The following is a 24,573-nucleotide window of genomic DNA, read 5'->3' as shown; positions in this document are numbered from 1 at the left end:
TTTGAGATTCGTCATCTCTCCCATGTCTTTTTTGACTAGTATTTTTTTTTTAAGTGTAAGGAAAATAATTCAGCTATAGCTGTTCTGAAATGTTTATTGCTTGCCAACATTTGACTCCCTCCTCTATGTTTAATATAACACATACATTAATTATTAATTTCGGTTACCTATCCTGACTTGAAGTTTGTTCTATAGAAAGTATTTGACTCTAGCCACAAAATGAAGGAAATTAGAAGGGGGGTTCTGGCAGTGGGGAGATTTTCGGCACAACACCTGTACAACCCAAAATGCAGATCATCGCACTAAATGTGTAGACAGTCTGTGTTCTGCTCCAGACGTGTTAGAAGTAATAATGTATGGTAATATGTGCATTACAGATTCATTTGTAAGTAGCCTAGTGGTTAGAGCGTTGGGCCAGTAACCGAAAGGTTGCTGGATTGAATCCTCGAATTGACAAGGTAAAATGTCGCTCTGCCCCTGAACAAGGTGTTCACTTTTCCCCGGTAGGCCGTCTTTGTAAATAAGAATTTGTTCTTAACTGACTTGCCAAGTTAAATTTTAAAAAAACTTGCATGTCATATTTTAGAGTTACTTTAGCAGGATTGTTAAATGGACTGATCCTGCACATGTAGAAAGCTAGACATGTGGCCAGATGGTTGTACAACCGGTCCATGATCTCAGGGCTCGACTCCATTCAAATACTCATGGAGGTTCTTACATTGTAACTGCACGCACAGCTTCATCTTCTGCTAAGGACAAGAAGAAGCGGGAGATGATTGGTAGTTGCTCCTCCTCTAGCATAGCGACACTCATGACGTAAGTCTGATGTATAGAACATTAGCTAGCTAATACAAGGTTGAAAGTGTTTTCACAGGATTTTGTGGTTTTAAACAAGCATTTACATTTTTTTTTTTAACTATCAAGGAGAATGTTTTACCTGAGGGTTATCAGAAATGGCCTAAATAATTCCTGGAAATCTACAAAGTCCCAACAAATTCAGCATCTTCCAAGTTCCATGTTGGATGGCCACGTGATTCAGACCTCCACAAGGGGAGCCTTCAGATTGGAGCAACTGCTTTTGCCGCACTCAACATCACAGTGAAATATAAATGTAGTATTTTTTTTTACTTAAATAGAGACGAACAAAATTATTTTGTTAATATACACAGTTGTAAACATTATGTTGAGGCAAATTCACTGTCATTACCTGACATTGTTGACAAAAGGCAGAAAGGAGAAAAGCAACCAAACATGTTCTAAGGACAAATATTTTAATCACACAAATCACACTTGAAAATCTCCGCAGACAAACATCAGACATCAGTATTCAACCCTCATTCAAAATGCTGCAGCTGCCATCTAACTGATGCAGTAAAGGCAAACCATTGAAATGCTTAGCACTCCGGAGCGACTATCCTAAGCATCATTACAAGTAACGAAGAGCAAGGAATAGCATACCAATTGTGCTTTCTCCAATAAGAACTCAAGTTTGCATTACATAGATCAAACACATTCTTGTTTACAGACAAAAGAGAGGAGAGGAGGAGAATATTGATGGAGGTCCAGGGGAATGGGTGAAGCATCTCGGATCTCTTCTCAGGAGTCCTCTTTCTCCTGATATCTGAATGCATAAATTAAATCATAACATATCCAGTCATAAATGAACATGTGGACTACAAAGTTTGTGGGGTAAAGTGCTTGTCATAGTGTGGTGCAGAACAACATAAAATGGAATAGATTGATGAATCTGGTGGTGAGAACAGGCTCAGAATAGCCTTGGTGAATTGGTTAGGATTAGGGTTAGTGAGATGTACCTGCAGTGTATACAGGCTCAGAATAGCCTTGGTGAATTGGTTAGGGTTAGGATTAGGGTTAGGATTAGGGTTAGTGAGATGTACCTGCAGTGTATACAGGTGAAGAATAGCCTTGGTGAATTGGTTAGGATTAGGGTTAGGATTAGGGAGATGTACCTGCAGTGTATACAGGTGAAGAAGACCGTCTGTCCTTCATCTGCAGATCTCATTTGTCTGGTGTGATAAACCATCCCTTCTTTATTGCAGCGAGAGCAGCGTCTGTCAATCTAGAGTGCAAGAGTTTGAGGAGGTTATAGACAGAACATACATTGATATATGGGGGCGGCAGGGTAGCCTAGTGGTTTAGAGCGTTGGACTAGTAACCGGAAGGTTGCAAGTTCAAATCCCCGACCTGACAAGGTGCAAATCTGTCGTTGTGCCTCTGAACAGCCACTAGGCCATCATTGAAAATAAGAATTTGTTCTTGCCTGGTTAAATAAAGGTAAAATAAAATTGTAAAATATAACCGTAGTATTATTACATGGTTACGTTGTGTAGATTTCTAGAGGTTAAAAACAGAACATAGCCTAAATGGAGTTTCTCGAGTATTGATAAAGTATACCATGTTTCAATTTGATTTCCCTAGTTTAAAAAATGCCATTGATCATTTTATGATTTGGAACTTCATTGCAATGAATTCCTACCACAGCCCCCTTGAGTTCCGAGTCCTCCTCTTCCACAGCAACAGAGGACCCTTCGAGAGGATTAAAGACAACAGAAGACCTGATCTCTTGACCTGAAAATTCTGAAAACGACGACACAAAAACATAGTTACATCGTGGGTCACATACTTATGAAAATATAAGATTGATAAAGGAAACTGTCTGGTGTCAGATCTGTGTGTGCTCTTGACCCCTCCATTGCTCGTCCTGGTCAAGCCAAACATGCATGATGATTTTGATTTTATTTAACGAAGGCAGGTCAATTAAGAACAAAGTCTTAGTTGCACCAGTATTTCGACTTGCACATCACCATCTGCTCATCTATCACTCCAGTGTTAATTTACTAAATTGTAATTACTTCGCTACTATGGCCTATTTATTGCCTTACCTCCTCACGCCATTTGCACACGCTGTATATAGACTTTCTTTTTTTCTATTGTGTTATTAACTGTACGCTTGTTTATTCCATGTGTAACTCTGTGTTGTTGTTTGTGTCACACTGCTTTGCTTTATCTTGGCCAAGTCGCCGTTGTAAATGAGAACTTGTTCTCAACTAGCTTACCTGGACAAATAAAGGTGAAATAAAATAAATAAATAAAAATGTACAAGGACGTCTACACCGGCCAAACCCGGACGACGCTGGGCCAATTGTGCGCCGCCCTATGGGACTCCCAATCACGGCCGGTTGCGATACAGCCTGGAATCAAACTGGGGTCTGTTGTGACGCCTCGAGCATTGAGATGCAGTGCCTTAGACTGCTGCGCCACTCGGGAGTCCCCGATGTGACAAGCAATTGGCATGAAAGCACAAACAGACTGGTAGCCCCCCTTTGGATAACGATTCTGTCTGTTAGTAGGCTACAACATGATTTATAACAGGGACATTTGACAACAAACAGGCCATCCTCACCGCTGACAGGTAAACTGAATGCACAGCGGGGACAGGAGACTGTGTTCTGCAGCCCAGGTAGAGGCAGTACGTTCCCACACTCAGGACAGAAGTTGGGATCTCCACTGAAACACGACATCACTGGCTATGGGGAGGGAAAAGTATTTCAGCGAACATTGTCAGCAACCTTTTGTGGGTTTGGCCATAAGATACAGCTAGGTTAGTTAGTCACGTTGCTTGCTAGCTGGCCATTATTTAGCTATAGTTAGCCAGTCAACACGTGTTTAACTAATACTATACTTATTTAAAACAATAAAATGTGTACACATCGCTAGCTGTCAAACATAAATGTTTCCCGATACCAGTTTCAGCGCAGTTCCCAATCTCACCTTCTTTGTAAACCTCGATGTTAGAGAACGTTTCCGAAGTGTTTCCAAGCCAAATGTCTCAGGTCGCGGACATTCAACGCATGCGCACAGTCGCACGTTGATTGCGTTTTACCGAAACGATAGCTCTCATTTGCAAACGCTCCAGCTACATTTCTTCACAACGAATAAGGTAAACAATGCTCACTAGGAATATGTATTTAATATGTATTTATTGTCTGTACAATACATTTTCCATATGTTGCACATCGTGTAGAATAGCTGGGTAGAAATCTTGTCAAGCTTAAGAAGCTAGCTAGCTAGACCAGCCAACTCATGAGTCGTGTTTGCTAACGGCTAGCTAGCTAACGTTACTCATGTTGACACACGTGATAAGCTAACAGCCCAAATGAATAGCGTTAGTTACGAGTACATTTTCATTCCACAACTTGTCATAAATAGAAGTGAAGATGGCATGAAATGAAACTTGTTTTTCTAACCCTCTCATCATTACCAGCATCATCACCACACAGTTTAGCATCAAATGAAAGATATGGCCGCGTAACGTTAGCTACACAGATTTGCAGGTGCAGCGAAATGTTTGTTTCTAGCTCCAACAGCGCAATAAAAAAACTAATACATCATCCCAAAAAATATCAGAACGAGCAATATCAGAGTCCGGAAAATAGATATGTGTGTAATATATATATATATTTTTTTATTATTAATATATCCCATATATTACATAAATAAATAAATAAATATATATATATATATATATGTGTATATATATATATATATGTGTGTATATAAATAATAAATAATATGTGTTTATATATCTATATATAGATATACATATATAAAATACATATGTGTTTATATATATATATATTTACATATACAAAAATAGATATGATGTGTTTATATATATATATATATATATACACACACACACACACACACACACATATATATAGGGGCTCCCGAGTGGCGCAGTGGTCTAAGGCACTGCATCTCAGTGCAAGAGGCGTCACTACAGTACCTGGTTCCGGCCGTGGTTGGGAGTCCCATAGGGCGGCGCACAATTGGCCCAGCGTTGTCCGTGTTTGGCCAGGGTAGGTCGTCATTGTAAATAGGAATTTGTTAACTGGCTTGCCTAGTTAAATAAAACTCTCTCTCTCTCATATATATATATACTGCTAAAAAAAATAAAGGGAACACTAAAATAACACATCCTAGATCTGAATGAAATATTCTTATTAAATACTTTTTTATTTACATAGTTGAATGTGCTGACAACAAAATCACACAAATTATCAATGGAAATCAAATTTATCAACCCATGGAGGTCTGGATTTGGAATCACACTCAAAATTTAAGTGGAAAACCACAGGCTACAGGCTACAGGCTGATCCAACTTTGATGTAACGTCCTTAAAACAAGTCAAAATGAGGCTCAGTGGTGTGTGTGGCCTCCACGTGCCTGTATGACCTCCCTACAACGCCTGGGCATGCTCCTGATGAGGTGGCGGATGGTCTCCTGAGGGATCTCCTCCCAGACCTGGACTAAAGCATCCGCCAACTCCTGGACAGTCTGTGGGGCAACGTGGCGTTGGTGGATGGAGCGAGACATAATGTCCCAGATGTGCTCAATTGGATTCAGGTCTGGGGAACGGGCGGGCCAGTCCATAGCATCAATGCCTTCCTCTTGCAGTAACTGCTGACACACTCCAGCCACATAAGGTCTAGCATTGTCTTGCATTAGGAGGAACCCAGGGCCAACCGCACCAGCAAATTGTCTCACAAGGGGTCTGAGGATCTCATCTCGGTACCTAATGGCAGTCAGGTTACCTCTGGCGAGCACATCTGTGAAGAGCACAGGGCGCCAGTGGCAAATTTGCCAATCTTGGTGTTCTCTGGCAAATGCCAAACGTCCTGCACGGTGTTGGGCTGTAAGCACAACCCCCACCTGTGGACGTCGGGCCCTCATACCATGTCATTTTCATCGTGGGTACACTTCAACTATGACAGACAACATTAGAAGAAAAAAAAAATCCAGAAAATCACATTGTAGGATTTTTTATGAATTTATTTGCAAATTATGGTGGGGGATGATTTTTGCAAATGTATATAAATCAGAAATATCGTATTTACATAAATATTCAGACCCTTTGCTATCAGACTGGAAATTGAGCTCAAGCGCAGTGGTCTGCATCTCAGTGCTAGAAGCTTCACTACAGACCTTGGTTCGATTCCAGGCTGTATCACAACCGGCTGTGATTGGGAGTCCCATAGGGCGGCGGAGAATTGGCCCAGCGTCGTCCAGGTTTGGCCGGTGTCCAGGTTTGGTCGGTGTCCGGGTTTGGTCGGTGTAGGCCGTCATTGTAAATAATAATTTGTTCTTTAACTGACTTGCCCAGTTAAATAAAGGTTAAATAAAATTCCATTGATCATCCTTGAGATGTTTCTACAACTTTATTGCAGTCCACCTGTGGCAAATTCAATTGATTGGACATGATTTTGGAAAGCCACACACCTGTCTATATAAGGTCACACAATTGACAGTGCCTGTCAGATCAAAAACCAAGCCATGAGGTTGAAGGAATTGTCCGTAGAGCTCCGAGACCGGATCGTGTCAAGGCACAGATTGGGGGAAGGGTAACATTTTTTTTTTTTTGCAACATTTTGAAGGTCCCTAAGAACACAGTGGCCTCAAATTCTTAAATGGAAGAAGTTTAGATCCACCAAGACACAGAGCTGGCCGCCCGGCCTAACTGAGCAATCGGGGGTGAAGGGCCTTGGTCAGGGATGTGACCAAGAACCCAATGGTCATTCTGACAGAGCTCCAGAGTTCCTCTGTGGAGATGAGAGAACCTTCCAGAAGGACAACGACCTCTGCAGCACTCCACCAATCAGGCCATTATGGTAGAGTGGCCAGACGGAGGCCACTCCTCAGTAAAAAGCACATGACAGCCCACATGGAGTTTGCCAAAAGGCCCCTAAAGGACTCTCAGACCATGAGAAAAAAGATTCTCTGGTCGGATGAAACCAACATTGAACTCTTTGGTGTGAATGCCAAGCGTCATGTCTGGAAGAAACCTGGCACCATCCCTACGGTGAAGCATGGAGGTGGCAGCATCCCTGCGGTGAAGCATGGTGGTGGCAGAAGCATCATGCTGTGGGGATGTTTTTCAGTGGCAGGGACTGGGAGACGAGTCAAGATCGAGGGAAAGATGAATGGAGAAAAGTACAGAGAGATCCTTGATGAAAACCTGCTCCAGAGCGCTCAGGACCTCAGAAGGTTCACCTTCCAACAGGACAACAATCCTAAGCACACAGCCAAGACAATGCAGGAGTGGCTTTGTGACAAGTCTCAGAATGTCCTTGAGTGGCCCAGCCAGAGCCCGGACTTGAACCCGATCGAACATCTCTGGAGAGACCTGAATGTTGCTGTGCAGCAACGCTCCCCATCCAACCTGACAGAGCTTGAGAGGATCTGCAGAAAATAATGGGAGAAACTCTCCAAATACAGGTGTGCCAAGCTTGTAGCCTCATACCCAAGATGGTGCTTCAATAAAGTACTGAGTAAAGGGTCTGAATACTTATGTAAATGTGATATTTCAGGTTTATTTATAAACCTGTTTTTGCCTTGTCATTATATGGGGTATTGTGTGTAGATTGATGAGGGGGAAACAAACAATTTAATCAATTTCAGTATAAGGCTGTAACGTAACAAAATGTGGAACAAGACAAGGGGTCTGAATACTTTCCGAATGCACTGACAGGTTGATGGGATGTGCTTTTGACTGTCTGTCTGTCTTGTCTGTCCTGTCCGTTTCCCACCCACCTACCTACCAGGATGACTGAGCAGGATGTGGAGAATGAGCTCTTGGACTACGAAGAGGATGATGTGGTGGGAGATCTATCAGGAGGGGATATTCTGTCCATTAAAAAGGAGCGTGTGAAGGGCTCCTATGTGTCCATCCATTCGTCTGGGTTTAGAGACTTCCTGTTGAAGCCTGAGCTGCTGAGGGCTATAGTGGACTGTGGCTTTGAGCATCCCTCTGAGGGTGAGTTGTACAAGTTAGGTTATTACCACACCACAGAGGTCACAGATCTGGGTCGTATTCATTAGTGCACACTAGAGGTCGACCGATTATGATTTTTCAACGCCGATACCGATTATTGGAGGACCAAAAAAGGCCGATACCGATTAATCGGCCAATTTTTTAATTTGAATTTTTTAATGTATTTGTAATAATGACAATTACAACAATACTGAATGAACACTTATTTTAACTTAATATAATACATAAATAAAAATATATTTGGCTTCAAATAAATAATGAAACATGTTCAATTTGGTTTAAATAATGTAAAAACAAAGTGTTTTGAGAAGTAAAAGTGCAATATGTGCCATGTAAAAAAGCTAACGTTTGAGTTCCTTGCTCAGAACATGAGAACATATGAAAGCTGGTGGTTCCTTTTAACCTGAGACTTCAATATTCCCAGGTAAGAGGTTTTAGGTTGTAGTTATTATAGGAATTATAGGACTATTTCCCTCTATACCATTTGTATTTCATTAACCTTTGACTATTGGATGTTCTTATAGGCACTTTAGTATTGCCTGTGTATTGCCAGTGTAACAGTATAGCTTCCGTCCCTCTCCTCGCCCCTACCTGGGCTCGAACCAGGAACACATCGACAACAGCCACACTTGAAGCAGCGTTACCCATCGCTCCACAAAAGCCGCGGCCCTTGCAGAGCAAGGGGGAAAAACTACTCCAAGCCTCAGAGCGAGTGACGTTTGAAACGCTGTTAGCGCACACCCAGCTAACTAGCTAGCCATTTCACATCGGTTACACCAGCCATTAGGCTGATAGGCTTGAAGTCATAAACAGCGCTGTGCTTGCGAAGAGCTGCTGGCAAAACGCACGAAAGTGCTGTTTGAATGAATGCTTACGAGCCTGCTGCTGCCTACCATCGCTCAGTCAGACTGCTCTATCAAATCATAGACTTAATTATAACATAACACACAGAAATACGAGCCTTAGGTCATTAATATGGTCGAATCCGGAAACTATAATTTAGAAAACAAAAGGTTTATTATTTCAGTGAAATACGGAACCGTTCGGTATTTTATCTAACGGGTGGCATCCCTAAGTTTAAATATTCTTGTTACATTGCACAACCTTCAATGTTATGTTATAATTATGTACAATTCTGGCAAATTAGTTCGCAATGAGCCAGGCTGCCCAAACTGTTGCATATACCCTGACTCTGCGTGCAATGAACGCAAGAGAAGTGACACAATTTCACCTAGTTAATATTGCCTGCTAACCTGGATTTCTTTTAGCTAAATATGCAGGTTTAAAAATATATACTTCTGTGTATTGATTTTAAGAAAGGCATTGGTGTTTATGGTTAGGTACAGTCGTCCAACGATTGTGCTTTTTTCGCAAATGCGCTTTTGTTAAATCATCCCCCTGTGTTGCATCGATTATATGCAACGCAGGACACGCTAGATAAACTAGTAATATCATCAACCATGTGTAGTTATAACTAGTGATTATGATTGATTGTTTTTTATAAGATAAGTTTAATGCTAGCTAGCAACTTACCTTGGCTTCTACTGCATTCGCGTAACAGGCAGTCAGTCTCCTCATGGAGTGCAATGAGAGGCTGGTGGTTGGAGCGTTGGACTAGTTAACCGTTAGGTTGCAAGATTGGATCCCCCGAGCTGACAAGGTACAAATGTGTCGTTCTGCCCCTGAACAAAGCAGTTAACCCACTGTTCCTAGGCGGTCATTGAAAATAATGTAATTAATTGACTTGTCTAGTTAAATAAAGGTGTAAAAATATACATCGGCGTCCATAAATACCGATTTCCGATTGTTATGAAAACTTGAAATCGATCCTAATTATTTAACCATTCCGATTAATCGGTCGACCTCTAGTGCACACTGTAGCAAAATGGTTTGCAACGGAAAACGCTTCACACGAAACTGAGGGTTTCTTATTGATCATGTAGTTTCTTTCTGTTTCGGCCTGTTTGGTTCCTAGTGAACATCTTCAAGACAAAGTGCCACGATTAATCATGTCAAAGTACTGTATCAACTTTCAAACTATAAACAGGAAGTAATAGCATCATGATTTGGTACATTGTGTTTTTGATTTAGTTGGTTCTGAAGTAATTACTATGTACAATTTATTACCATTTTAATATTCATTCCTAATTTTGTATGACTATTTTCCTTTCAGTTCAACATGAATGCATCCCTCAGGCCATCCTGGGTATGGATGTGCTGTGCCAGGCTAAGTCCGGTATGGGCAAGACGGCCGTGTTTGTCCTGGCCACCCTACAGCAGCTGGAGCCTGTCACTGGACAAGTATTCTCACTCTCTGTCTCACCCTCCCTCCCGCTCTCTCTCACTCTCCCTTTCTCCTCTCTCTCTCTCCTCCTCCGTCTGTCTGTCACTCCGTTGTCACTCTGGACTGTTTATAGAGCTAGCGTTGTTGTCGTGGTCTTGGTCCATCAGTCTGTGAAGTACTGAGCTTTCTAATGCATTAAACTACCCACCCTGACCACCCTTCTCTCTCTCCTCCTCCATCAGTCTGTGAAGTACTGAGCTTTCTAATGCAATAAACTACCCACCCTGACCACCCTTCTCTCTCTCCTCCTCCGTCAGTCTGTGAAGTACTGAGCTTTCTAATGCATTAAACTACCCGCCCTGACCACCCTTCTCTCTCTGTTTAGGTGTCCGTGCTGGTGATGTGTCACACCCGAGAGCTGGCGTTTCAGATCAGCAAAGAGTATGAGAGATTCTCCAAATACATGCCGACTATCAAGGTACACAAATTACCACCCGGACCCTCTTAACCTCCAGTCTGGATAATAACTACACAGTTCAGTTCTTCCACCGCTGGTTTTCTCCCCATCTCTCCCACCAGGTGGCAGTGTTCTTCGGTGGCCTGTCTATAAAGAAGGACGAAGAGGTGTTGAAGAAGGAGTGTCCCCATGTGGTGGTGGGGACGCCGGGGCGAACCCTGGCCCTGATCCGCAACAAGACCCTCAACCTGCGACACATCAAACACTTCATCCTGGACGAGTGTGACAAAATGTTGGAACAACTCGGTGAGTCTGAATCGTTGACGATTGGACAGCACACCACTATAGATGAATCATCTACTCGTATTTACATTCTAGGAGATCTAACATAATTTACAACCCCCCCCTTTCTCCCTCAGACATGCGCAGAGATGTCCAGGAGATACTCCGTCTGACCCCCCATGAGAAACAGGTCATGATGTTCAGCGCCACCCTGAGCAAAGAGATTCGCCCCGTCTGCCGAAAGTTCATGCAAGATGTAATTACACCTCCTCTCCTCTTGCGTCCACACCCTCCACCTATCCCCCCTGCTCTGCCTTGCCTGGCAGGTAATGGGGGTAAATGGGGGTGGAGGAGTTACCCCCCCGAGTCTGATATGAGAGAGACCCCGTTGTCTTTCTATATGCCAAACAGTCTCACCTCCTATAAGGGAAGTGACAGCCCCACTGACATAGGAAGGCCTTAGTTCTATGCGGAGGGCCTATGCTAGGTCACTAACTCGGTACACTAACACCTTACACTAGTAGTGTACTGCCTCACCTTACACCAGAATGTCATGTGTTAATGGAGTCTCCTTTATAGACTAGCTTGTGCTGTTCAACTGAAATGTACGAAGTCTTTCTTCTTCGTGGAGTTTAACACGGTCATCCAGGTGGAAATAGGTCCAGTTTTAAGTCTGTACGTTACAAATCTGACCTCCCTGATGTCAGCATAGTGACATCAGGGATGCTGTGACATCACAATGCTGACCTCCCTGATGTCACTATGCTGACCTCCCTGATGTCACTATGCTGACCTCCCTGATGTCACTATGCTGACCTCCCTGATGTCACTATGCTGACCTCCCTGATGTCACTATGCTGACCTCCCTGATGTCACTATGCTGACCTCCCTGATGTCACTATGCTGACCTCCCTGATGTCACTATGCTGACCTCCCTGATGTCACACCTAGCCAAGCAAAAACAATTTGTCTCGATTAACCTTTTATTTATTAAGGAAACTGTTTTCCCAGGTTTGCATGAGTGTGTACGCTCTGCTCTAAGCCGCCCGTAAACCCCCCGGTGAGAGTGGGTGAGTGAGTGAGAACTAAGTATCCCAAAGAACCTCAGTCAAACAAATAACACAAGCGTAGAGAAATGAGAAGGAAGACTGACGAGCCAAGCTCTGGAGAGTGAAAGAAGGGGACCCTGCCTGGCTCTCTGTAGTTCATTATGTGGACGCTGCCTGTCTGGGTCGCTGTCGTTCATAATGTGGACCCTGCCTGGCTCTCTGGGTCGCTGTCGTTCATAATGTGGACCCTGTCTGGCTCTCTGGGTCGCTGTCGTTCATAATGTGGACCCTGCCTGGCTCTCTGGGTCTCTGTAGTTCATTATGTGGATGCTGCCTGTCTGGGTCGCTGTCGTTCATTATGTGGACCCTGCCTGGCTCTCTGGGTCTCTGTAGTTCATTATGTGGACCCTGCCTGGCTCTCTGGGTCGCTGTAGTTCATAATGTGGACCCTGCCTGGCTCTCTGGGTCGCTGTAGTTCATTATGTGGACGCTGCCTGGCTCTCTGGGTCTCTGTAGTTCATAATGTGGACCCTGCCTGGCTCTCTGGGTCGCTGTAGTTCATAATGTGGACCCTGCCTGGCTCTCTGGGTCGCTGTAGTTCATTATGTGGACGCTGCCTGGGTCTCTGTAGTTCATAATGTGGACCCTGCCTGGCTCTCTGGGTCGCTGTAGTTCATAATGTGGACCCTGCCTGGCTCTCTGGGTCGCTGTAGTTCATAATGTGGACCCTGCGTGGCTCTCTGGGTCGCTGTCGTTCATTATGTGGACGCTGCCTGGCTCTCTGGGTCGCTGTCGTACAATATGTGGACTCTGCCTGGCTCTCTGGGTCGCTGTCGTTCATTATGTGGACGCTGCCTGGCTCTCTGGGTCGCTGTCGTTCATTATGTGGACTCTGCCTGGCTCTCTGGGTCGCTGTCGTACAATATGTGGACGCTGCCTGGCTCTCTGGGTCGCTGTAGTTCATTATGTGGACCCTGCCTGGCTCTCTGGGTCGCTGTCGTTCATTATGTGGACGCTGCCTGGCTCTCTGGGTCGCTGTCGTTCATTATGTGGACGCTGCCTGGCTCTCTGGGTCGCTGTCGTTCATTATGTGGACGCTGCCTGGCTCTCTGGGTCGCTGTAGTTCATTATGTGGATGCTGCCTGGCTCTCTGGGTCGCTGTAGTTCATTATGTGGACGCTGCCTGGCTCTCTGGGTCGCTGTCGTTCATAATGTGGACCCTGCCTGGCTCTCTGGGTCGCTGTCGTTCATAATGTGGACCCTGCCTGGCTCTCTCGGTCGCTGTCGTTCATAATGTGGACCCTGCCTGGCTCTCTGGGTCGCTGTAGTTCATAATGTGGACCCTGCCTGGCTCTCTGGGTCGCTGTCGTTCATAATGTGGACCCTGCCTGGCTCTCTGGGTCGCTGTCGTTCATTATGGGGACGCTGCCTGGCTCTCTGGGTCTCTGTAGTTCATTATGTGGACGCTGTCTGGCTCTCTGGGTCGCAGTAGTTCATTAGTTTCTCAACAAAGCGTAAAGAAAGCGCAGTGAAATTGCCTGGGTCCGCTGAGCCGAGCCAAAATGTCCCCATTACCTCTCTATCAGCCAGTCTGCTTTGAAATGGAATTGAAGTAACTGGCTGGAGATGAACTATTTACCCTGTAGGAACATGACGCCCGTCTCACAAGGGAAAATGGCCGCTATTTCGTCCATAAGCTGCCACCCAAGCATCAGGACGCCTTGGTAATAAATCACAGACATGAATCTTGTCTAACCCACTGTCCAGACAGAGGGAGTGACAAGACAGAACACCCTGATGTGAAGAAAGGAGAGAGAGAGGAATGGTAGGGAGGTAGTGTGGATGGAAGAGAGACAAGAGGGAGATGTGACGGTACACAGATCTGTCTCGTTGTTACCATATATCTAGACGGTACACAGATCTGTCTCCTGTTACCATGAATCTAGACGGTACACAGATCTGTCTCGTGTTGACATGAATCTAGACCGTACACAGATCTGTCTCGTGTTGACATGAATCTAGACGGTACACAGATCTGTCTCCTGTTACCATGAATCTAGACGGTACACAGATCTGTCTCCTGTTACCATGAATCTAGACGGTACACAGGGCTGTCTCCTGTTACCAAGAATCTAGACGGCACACAGATCTGTCTCCTGTTACCATGAATCTAGACGGTACACAGATCTGTCTCCTGTTGACATGAATCTAGACGGTACACAGATCTGTCTCCTGTTACCATGAATCTAGACGGTACACAGATCTGTCTCCTGTTGACATGAATCTAGACGGTACACAGATCTGTCTCCTGTTACCATGAATCTAGACGGTACACAGATCTGTCTCCTGTTACCATGAATCTAGACGGTACACAGGTCTGTCTCCTGTTACAAGTAACTCTGAAATACTTGACGAGGTAGCTAAGGGTAGAATATATGTGGTCATATGAAAAATAGACTATGAAAAGAGAAGAAAATCCAGCTCCCTAAAACCCTTTGCCTGGTAACAGGGCGGCTGGGATTGAGAGGACACACTGAGTGAATGTTAGATGACAGTGATTGAGATGACACACTGAGTGAATGTTAGATGACAGTGATTGAGATGACAGACTGAGTGAATGTTAACAGACTGAGTGAATGTTAGATGACAGTGATTGAGATGACAGACTGAGTGAATGTTAGATGACAGTGATTGAGAGGACAGACTGAGTGAATGTTAGATGACAGTGATTGAGAGGACAGACTGAGTGAATGTTAGATGACAGTGATTGAGAGGACAGACTGAGTGAATGTTAGATGACAGTGATTGAGAGGACACACTGAGTGAATGTTAGATGACAGTGATTGAGATGACACACTGAGTGAATGTTAGATGACAGTGATTGAGATGACAGACTGAGTGAATGTTAGATGACAGTGATTAAGATGAGACTGAGTGAATGTTAACAGACTGAGTGAATGTTAGATGACAGTGATTGAGATGACAGACTGAGTGAATGTTAGATGACAGTGATTGAGAGGACAGACTGAGTGAATGTTAGATGACAGTGATTGAGAGGACAGACTGAGTGAATGTTAGATGACAGTGATTAAGATGACAGACTGAGTGAATGTTAGATAACAGACTGAGTGAATGTTAGATGACAGTGATTGAGATGACAGACTGAGTGAATGTTAGATGACAGTGATTAAGAGGACAGACTGGGTGAATGTTAGATGACAGTGATTGAGATGACAGACTGAGTGAATGTTAGATGCCAGTGATTGAGAGGACAGACTGGGTGAATGTTAGATGACAGTGATTGAGATGACAGTGATTGAGATGACAGACTGAGTGAATGTTAGATGACAGTGATTAAGAGGACAGACTGGGTGAATATTAGATAACAGACTGAGTGAATGTTAGATGACAGTGATTGAGAGGACACACTGAGTGAATGTTAAGATGACAGTGATTGAGAGGACACACTGAGTGAATGTTAAGATGACAGTGATTGAGATGACACACTGAGTGAATGTTAAGATGACAGTGATTGAGATGACACACTGGGTGAATGTTAAGATGACAGTGATTGAGATGACACACTGAGTGAATGTTAAGATGACAGTGATTGAGATGACACACTGAGTGAATGTTAAGATGACAGCCATAATAAACTTGAGGATCATTTATATTAGATGTCATTGATATAATTGGATTGATGAGTTAGTCATCTGTGTGATGTACAGCCTCACAGTCACTGATGTCCCTGATTTGATCGTGTGGATCATCTAATTGACAGGCTGTTTCCTCATTGTTTAGTGAGACACAGCTGCTGCCAGGGAGACGTGAGTCAAAGTGGTGTGAAGACGAGTGTGTTGTGAAGATGAATCGATCTCACGTCCAGTGGAGCAGCCATAGTTATTCCAACAAGGGCCAGGCTTTTTGTTTTAATGGACGTTACAGCATTAATGTATTACTTGTGGTTATGGTTTACAATAACTTGCAATTGTTGTGTATGGATAGTAGTGACTAGTGAGGGTGAGCGATGTCTGTCTGTCTGTTGCATCAGTATGGGAATTGGTGTCCTGTGTGTGTACGTGCGCTCGCCTGTCTGTCTGGCTGGCTGTTTGTCTGGGGGTGTGTCTGGGGGTGTGTGTGTATGTGTGTGAACTTCAAACCTTTGGTGTCCCTCTAACTCCCCATCCCCTCTCTCTCTATTTCCCTGGATTTCATCATGTCTCTCTGATTCACCTCTTCCTGGTCACTTTAACCACTGCTCTCTGGGAACCTTTCACTTCCTGTTTACTTTCCCGTCCCTCTCCTGAACGTGTATCAATCTACCATATTACTATATGTACATACAACTCCTCTGTCCCTCACAAACCTGTCCCTCCTCACAAACCTGTCCCTCCTCACAAACCTGTCCCTCCTCACAAACCTGTCCCTCCTCACAAACCTGTCCCTCACAAACCTGTCCCTCCTCACAAACCTGTCCCTCCTCACAAACCTGTCCCTCACAAACCTGTCCCTCCTCACAAACCTGTCCCTCCTCACAAACCTGTCCCTCCTCACAAACCTGTCCCTCCTCACAAACCTGTCCCTCCTCACAAACCTGTCCCTCCTCACAAACCTGTCCCTCCTCACAAACCTGTCCCTCCTCACAAACCTGTCCCTCCTCACAAACCTGTCCCTCCTCACAAACCTGTTCCTCCTCACAAACCTGTTCCTCCTCACAAACCTGTCCCTCCTCACAAACCTGTCCCTCCTCACAAACCTGTCCCTCACAAACCTGTCCCTCCTCACAAACCTGTCCCTCACAAACCTGGACCAACCATTCAAAACCCTTCACAACACGTGAAATACTCTGTCAACCCCCCCCCCCCCCCCCCCGTTAACTCTCCTCAAACATCACCCTTTCCTCCTACCAACCCAACCCCGCCCCCCCCCCCCCGTTAACTCTCCTCACGCTTCTTCCTGATTCCCCAACCTTCCCTCCACACCCCTCACCCCACTCCAAACCCTCCTTCCCTAACCCTGTCCCACCCCAACCCTCCTTCCCTAACCCTGTCCCACCCCAACCCTCCTTCCCTAACCCTGTCCCACCCCAACCCTCCTTCCCTAACCCTGTCCCACCCCAACCCTCCTTCCCTAACCCTGTCCCACCCCTTGCTTGCTCCACCCAGCCGATGGAAATCTTTGTTGATGATGAGACCAAGCTGACTCTCCACGGGCTGCAGCAGTACTACGTCAAACTGAAGGACAACGAGAAGAACAGGAAGCTCTTTGATCTCCTCGACGTGCTGGAATTCAACCAGGTACTGGAATTAATTATGATGTTCAACCGGGTACAGGAATTAATTATGATGTTCAACCAGGTACAGGAATTAATTATGATGTTCAACTGGGTACTGGAATTAGTTATGATGTTCAACCAGGTACAGGAATTAATTATGATGTTCAACCAGGTACAGGAATTAGTTATGATGTTCAACCAGGTACAGGAATTAATTATGATGTTCAACCAAGTACTGGAATTAGTTATGATGTTCAACCAGGTACAGGAATTAATTATGATGTTCAACCAGGTACTGGAATTAATTATGATGTTCAACCAAGTACTGGAATTAGTTATGATGTTCAACCAGGTACTGGAATTAATTATGATGTTCAACCAGGTACTGGAATTAATTATGATGTTCAACCGGGTACAGGAATTAATTATGATGTTTAACCGGGTACTGGAATTAATTATGATGTTCAACCGGGTACAGGAATTAATTATGATGTTTAACCGGGTACTGGAATTAATTATGATGTTCAACCGGGTACTGGAATTAATTATGACGTTCAACCGGGTACAGGAATTAATTATGACGTTCAACCGGGTACAGGAATTAATTATGATGTTCAACCAGGTACTGGAATTAATTATGATGTTCAACCAGGTACTGGAATTAATTATGATGTTCAACCAGGTACTGGAATTAATTATGATGTTCAACTGGGTACTGGAATTAATTATGATGTTCAACCGGGTACAGGAATTAATTATGATGTTCCACCTGGTACTGGAATTAATTATGATGTTCCACCTGGTACTGGAATTAATTATGATGTTCAACTGGGTACTGGAATTAATTATGATGTTCAACTGGGTACTGGAATTAATTATGATGTTCAACCAGGTACTGGAATTAATTATGATGTTCAACCGGGTACAGGAATTAATTATGATGTTCCACCTGGTACTGGAATTAATTATGATGTTCAACCAGGTACTGGAATTAATTATGATGTTCAACCGGGTACAGGAATTAATTATTAATTATGATGTTCAACCAGGTACTGGAATTAATTATGACGTTCAACCGGGTACAGGAATTAATTATGATGTTCAACCAAGTACTGGAATTAATTATGATGTTCAACCAGGTACTGGAATTAATTATGACGTTCAACCGGGTACAGGAATTAATTATGATGTTCAACCAGGTACTGGAATTAATTATGATGTTCAACCAAGTACTGGAATTAGTTATGATGTTCAACCAGGTACAGGAATTAATTATGATGTTCAACCAGGTACTGGAATTAATTATGATGTTCAACCGGGTACAGGAATTAATTATGATGTTCAACTGGGTACTGGAATTAATTATGATGTTCAACCAGGTACTGGAATTAATTATGATGTTCAACCAAGTACTGGAATTAGTTATGATGTTCAACCGGGTACAGGAATTAATTATGATGTTCAACCAGGTACTGGAATTAATTATGATGTTCAACCGGGTACAGGAATTAATTATGATGTTCAACTGGGTACTGGAATTAATGATGATGTTCAACCAGGTACTGGAATTAATTATGATGTTCAACCAAGTACTGGAATTAGTTATGATGTTCAACCAGGTACTGGAATTAATTATGATGTTCAACCAGGTACAGGAATTAATTATGATGTTCAACCAGGTACTGGAATTAATTATGATGTTCAACCGGGTACAGGAATTAATTATGATGTTCAACCAGGTACTGGAATTAATTATGATGTTCAACCGGGTACTGGAATTAATTATGATGTTCAACCAGGTACTGGAATTAATTATGATGTTCAACCAGGTACTGGAATTAATTATGATGTTCAACCAGGTACTGGAATTAATTATGATGTTCAACCAAGTACTGGAATTAATTATGATGTTCAACCAGGTACTGGAATTAATTATGATGTTCAACCGGGTACAGGAATTAATTATGATGTTCAACCAGGTACTGGAATTAATTATGATGTTCAACCAGGTACTGGAATTAATTATGATGTTCAACCAGGTACTGGAATTAGTTATGATGTTCAACCAGGTACTGGAATTAATTATGATGTTCAACCGGGTACAGGAATTAATTATGATGTTCAACCGGGTACAGGAATTAATTATGATGTTCAACCAGGTACTGGAATTAATTATGATGTTCAACCGGGTACAGGAATTAATTATGATGTTCCACAGAGGCACATGGCACAAGAAACAGGAACAAAGTCATTGCTAGCTGGGCAAGTGTTTGTATGCAAATAGTGTGTGTAGTCAATGTCTCAGTTCAACCAGGTACTGTGTTTCATGTTCCACCGTGGTACATAATGGCAGGAAATTCAGGGGAAACAAAAACGCTGACTTGACAAGTCAAATGTTGGATATAAAAATGCAAATGACTGTAGTGGTGGTGTTTCCACCTGGTGGGAAGTCTGTGCAGCTCTGGTCTGGCCCAGTGTGTGTAGTGGTGGTGTTTCCACCTGGTGGGAAGTCCGTGCAGCTCTGGTCTGGCCCAGTGTGTGTAGTGGTGGTGTTTCCACCTGGTGGGAAGTCTGTGCAGCTCTGGTCTGGCCCAGTGTGTGTAGTGATATTATGTGTTATTATAGGTGGTGATCTTTGTGATGTCCGTGTAGCTCTGTGTGGCCCAGTGTGTGTGTGTGTAGTGATATTATGTGTTATTATAGGTGGTGATCTTTGTGATGTCCGTGTAGCTCTGTGTGGCTCTGGCCCAGTGTGTGTGTGTGTGTAGTGATATTATGTGTTATTATAGGTGGTGATCTTTGTGAAGTCTGTGCAACGCTGTGTGGCCCTGGCCCAGCTATTGGTTGAGCAGAACTTCCCAGCTATTGCCATCCACCGCGGGATGCCTCAGGAGGAACGGTACGTAGATAGTTTGTGTGTGTGTGGTTCTGTTTTTTTGTCTGTATTATATTGAACATGAATACTAGTAAGTGATTGATCTGGTTTGGTCATTTACCCATCTTTTTTCTAAACTTTCTCCCCAGTCTCTCTCGTTACCAACAGTTTAAAGATTTTCAGAGACGTATCCTGGTGGCCACCAACCTGTTTGGCAGAGGGATGGACATCGAGAGGGTCAACATCGCCTTCAACTACGACATGCCGGAGGACTCTGACACGTACCTGCACAGGGTAAGTCCCGTAGACTAGTAGACTGTCCCGTAGACTAGTAGACTGTCCCGTAGACTAGTAGACTGTCCCGTAGACTAGTAGACTGTCCCGTAGACTAGTAGACTGTCCCGTAGACTGTCCCGTAGACTATTGGACTGTCCCGTAGACTATTGGACTGTCCCGTAGACTATTGGACTGTCCCGTAGACTATTAGACTGTCCCGTAGACTATTAGACTGTCCCGTAGACTATTAGACTGTCCCGTAGACTATTAGACTGTCCCGTAGACTATTAGACTGTCCCGTAGACTATTAGACTGTCCCGTAGACTATTAGACTGTCCCGTAGACTATTAGACTGTCCCGAAGACTAGTAAAGACTGTCCCGTAGACTAGTAAAGACTGTCCCGTAGACTAGTAAAGACTGTCCCGTAGACTAGTAGACTATCCCGTAGACTAGTAAACTGTCCCGTAGACTATTAGACTGTCCCGTAGACTATTAGACTGTCCAGTAGACTAGTAAACTGTCCCGTAGACTATTAGACTGTCCCGTAGACTATTGGACTGTCCCGTAGACTATTGGACTGTCCCGTAGACTATTAGACTGTCCCGTAGACTATTAGACTGTCCCGTAGACTATTAGACTGTCCCGTAGACTAGTAAAGACTGTCCCGTAGACTAGTAGACTGTCCCGTAGACTATTAGACTGTCCAGTAGACTAGTAAACTGTCCCGTAGACTATTGGACTGTCCCGTAGACTATTGGACTGTCCCGTAGACTATTGGACTGTCCCGTAGACTATTGGACTGTCCCGTAGACTATTAGACTGTCCCGTAGACTATTAAAGAATCAAATCAAATTTATTTTATATAGCCCTTCGTACATCAGCTGATATCTCAAAGTGCTGTACAGAAACCCAGCCTAAAACCCCAAACAGCAAGCAATGCAGGTGTAGAAGCACGGTGGCTAGGAAAAACTCCCTAGAAAGGCACCTAGAGAGGAACCAGGCTATGTGGGGTGGCCAGTCCTCTTCTGGCTGTGCCGGGTGGAGATTATAACAAAACATGGTCAAGATGTTCAAATGTTCATAAATGACCAGCATGGTCGAATAATAATAAGGCAGAATAGTTGAAACTGGAGCAGCAGCACAGTCAGGTGGACTGGGGACAGCAAAGAGTCATCATGTCAGGTATTCCTGGGGCATGGTCCTAGGGCTCAGGTCCTCCGAGAGAGAGAAAGAAAGAGAGAATTAGAGAGAGCATATGTGGGATGGCCAGTCCTCTTCTGGCTGTGCCGGGTGGAGATTATAACAGAACATGGCCAAGATGTTCAAATGTTCATAAATGACCAGCATGGTAAAATAATATTAACGCAGAACAGTTGAAACTGGAGCAGCAGCACAGCCAGGTGGACTGGGGACAGCAAGGAGTCATCATAAAGACTGTCCCGTAGACTATTAGACTGTCCCGTAGACTAGTAAACTGTCCCGTAGACTAGTAAACTGTCCCGTAGACTAGTAAACTGTCCCGTAGACTAGTAGTAAACTGTCCCGTAGACTAGTAAACTGTCCCGTAGACTAGTAGTAAACTGTCCCGTAGACTAGTAGTAAACTGTCCCGTAGACTAGTAAACTGTCCCGTAGACTATTAGACTGTTAAAGACTGTCCTGTAGACTATTAGAGACTGTCCCGTAGACTATTAGAGACTGTCCCGTAGACTGTTAAAGACTGTCCCGTAGACTGTTAAAGACTGTCCCGTAGACTATTAAAGACTGTCCCGTAGACTATTAGAGACTGTCCCGTAGACTGTTAAAGACTGTCCCGTAGACTATTAAAGATGGTCTACTATTCGTGATGTAGATGAGTAACTCTGAGCCTCGCCTTGCTCAGCTGTACCCCTTCAAACACGCTGATACAGGTTGTTTTGTTAAAGGCCTCTGATTTGTCTTATCGGTAGCAGCATCATCGTAAGGTTACTTGGTTATAAAGACCTTCTTTTAAGTTGTTTGTGTGCGTCTTACTCATCAGGTTGCCAGGGCGGGCAGGTTTGGCACCAAAGGCCTGGCCATCACATTTGTGTCTGATGAGACGGATGCCCGTACTCTTAACGACGTCCAGGACCGATTCGAGGTGAACATCAGCGAGCTGCCCGACGAGATCGACATCTCATCTTACAGTAAGCGCTGCTTAGTTCCAATTAGCCTTGGTTATCTTACTTAGTTCCAATTAGCCTTGGTTATCTTACTTAGTTCCAATTAGCCTTGGTTATCAGTGAATTTAAGAGTATTATACTTGGCAAGTCAGATTGTTTTTTTTTACCTTTTCCGCTCGGGGATTCGATCCAGCAACCTTTCGGGTTACTGACCCAACGCTCTAATCACTAGGCTACCTGCCGCAGTTAATGTTGCTTATTAGGAAATATCTGTATTTTATCAGTGGATTATAGAAGATGATCAAGTGACGTGTTTTTTTTTGTTGCTTTAACTTGTCCTGTTTTACTTCCTGTCTTCTCAGTTGAACCAACCCGGTAAAGAAGACCAGATCTATTACCCAGCAGACATTGCGACCTTATATTTGACCTTTCTAACACTGATAACTAAAGGTCAAATCAACTATTATCCAATCAAACAGTACAATACAGTAAGAATGATTTATTTTAAATCTGCTGGCATTCATTCGCCCCCCCCTCCCCCTTTAGAATGAATAAATTAGGACTACTGTGGAATAGCGCCTTCTGTGGATAGAAAAGTTTGGTTACATTTTCAGGCCTTTTCCCACTTGCCATTTGTTTAATGATGTTTAATATTGTTTGGTTGTATTTATCTAGACTAGGTAGCTGTCACTGAATACTTGAGTTATTTATTTATTTTTAGCATTTTTATTTACCTTGTCATTTGGATTGTGAATGCTGCATTTTTATAGCCTGTGAAAATAGTCAACCAGTTACCAAGCGGTAGTTTCTAGTGTTGAAGGACGTTACATGGAAGGACTTGAAGAGAGACTCTTAAACAAGCGCTGTTCTGCGCTCAAATGTGGATTCATAAATATGTTTGACTCTATACAGACTTGCTGCTTCTTCTTGTCTCAACAGCTAATCTTGTCCTGTCATTGCTCTGTCTTGAGGTGTATTCCACAGTCGGGAAAATATACCGATGGACAAACAACTACCTGCCAAGGCTTACACTGCCTGAATGTAGAAACAGCCTCCTCTGCCGGGCATGACAGATCACTGACTGCTACACATTAGATCAGGCTGTCACGGAGACTGCTACACATTAGATCAGGCTGTCACAGAGACTGATACAGAGACTGATACACATTAGATCAGGCTGTCACGGAGACTTCTACACATTAGATCAGGCTGTCACGGAGACTGCTACACATTAGATCAGGCTGTCACGGAGACTGCTACACATTAGATCAGGCTGTCACGGAGACTGATACACATTAGATCAGGCTGTCATGGAGACTGATACATTAGATCAGGCTGTCACGGAGACTGATACGGATTAGATCAGGCTGTCACGGAGACTGATACACATTAGATCAGGCTGTCATGGAGACTGCTACACATTAGATCAGGCTGTCACGGAGACTGATACGGAGACTGATACACATTACATCAGGCTGTCACGGAGACTGACAGAGACTGCTACACATTAGATCAGACTGTCACGGAGACTGCTACACATTAGATCAGGCTGTCACGGAGACTGATACAGAGACTGCTACACATTAGATCAGACTGTCACGGAGACTGCTACACATTAGATCAGACTGTCATGGAGACTGATACACATTAGATCAGACTGTCACGGAGACTGCTACACATTAGATCAGACTGTCACGGAGACTGCTACACATTAGATCAGGCTGTCACGGAGACTGCTACACATTAGATCAGACTGTCATGGAGACTGATACAAGGTAAAGTACAGTAGCTCCTATAGCCTAAAGCAGAAACCTCACCAGACAGATTGTTGGTGCAGTGCCGGGCCGTTCATACACTTGCTTTCAGCGCAGTGTGTTACAAGAATCACCCTCATCGTTTCTAGATGTAAAATTGGTTTGCAATTCACGGCAGGTACTCTGCTCAGTGGTGTTAAAGCACTTTAGGCCAGCAGACGCGCAAAATTCTACCGTTCTGTCCATTGCCAACCTATAAGTAACGGATAAATAAAGCAAAAATAATTTCATAAATGTACTTAAGGTATTGTGCATATTAGCC

At 43.8% G+C, this 24,573-nt stretch overlaps 2 protein-coding genes across 2 annotated transcripts; one reads left to right on the top strand and one right to left on the bottom strand.

Moving 5' to 3' along the window:
- Positions 1 to 1,254: 1,254 nt before the first annotated feature.
- polr1h (RNA polymerase I subunit H) lies at positions 1,255 to 3,927 on the bottom strand. Its single transcript, XM_021572759.3, has 5 exons — positions 3,793 to 3,927; positions 3,425 to 3,548; positions 2,498 to 2,598; positions 1,971 to 2,080; positions 1,255 to 1,621 (listed from the first exon to the last, which is right to left on the bottom strand). The coding sequence occupies exons 2-5, from the start codon at positions 3,540 to 3,542 to the stop codon at positions 1,597 to 1,599; spliced, it is 354 nt and encodes a 117-aa protein (XP_021428434.1). The 5' UTR covers positions 3,543 to 3,548; positions 3,793 to 3,927; the 3' UTR covers positions 1,255 to 1,596.
- On the top strand, positions 3,859 to 23,413 carry ddx39b (DExD-box helicase 39B). The gene is made up of 11 exons (XM_036953570.2): positions 3,859 to 3,961; positions 7,626 to 7,837; positions 10,029 to 10,156; positions 10,525 to 10,617; positions 10,719 to 10,902; positions 11,016 to 11,134; positions 17,093 to 17,224; positions 19,992 to 20,101; positions 20,227 to 20,371; positions 22,374 to 22,521; positions 22,860 to 23,413. Exons 2-11 carry the CDS (start codon positions 7,627 to 7,629, stop codon positions 22,874 to 22,876), a joined length of 1,287 nt encoding a protein of 428 aa, XP_036809465.1. The 5' UTR covers positions 3,859 to 3,961; position 7,626; the 3' UTR covers positions 22,877 to 23,413.
- The last annotated feature ends 1,160 nt before the right edge of the window (positions 23,414 to 24,573 follow it).

The sequence above is a fragment of the Oncorhynchus mykiss genome, chromosome 18, assembly GCF_057628025.1.
Source record: "Oncorhynchus mykiss isolate SJ-2025 chromosome 18, ASM5762802v1, whole genome shotgun sequence".
Taxonomy (NCBI): Eukaryota; Metazoa; Chordata; class Actinopteri; order Salmoniformes; family Salmonidae; genus Oncorhynchus; species Oncorhynchus mykiss.
Note: the sequence above shows the minus strand (reverse complement) of the source record. Positions and strands in the feature narration are given on the sequence as shown.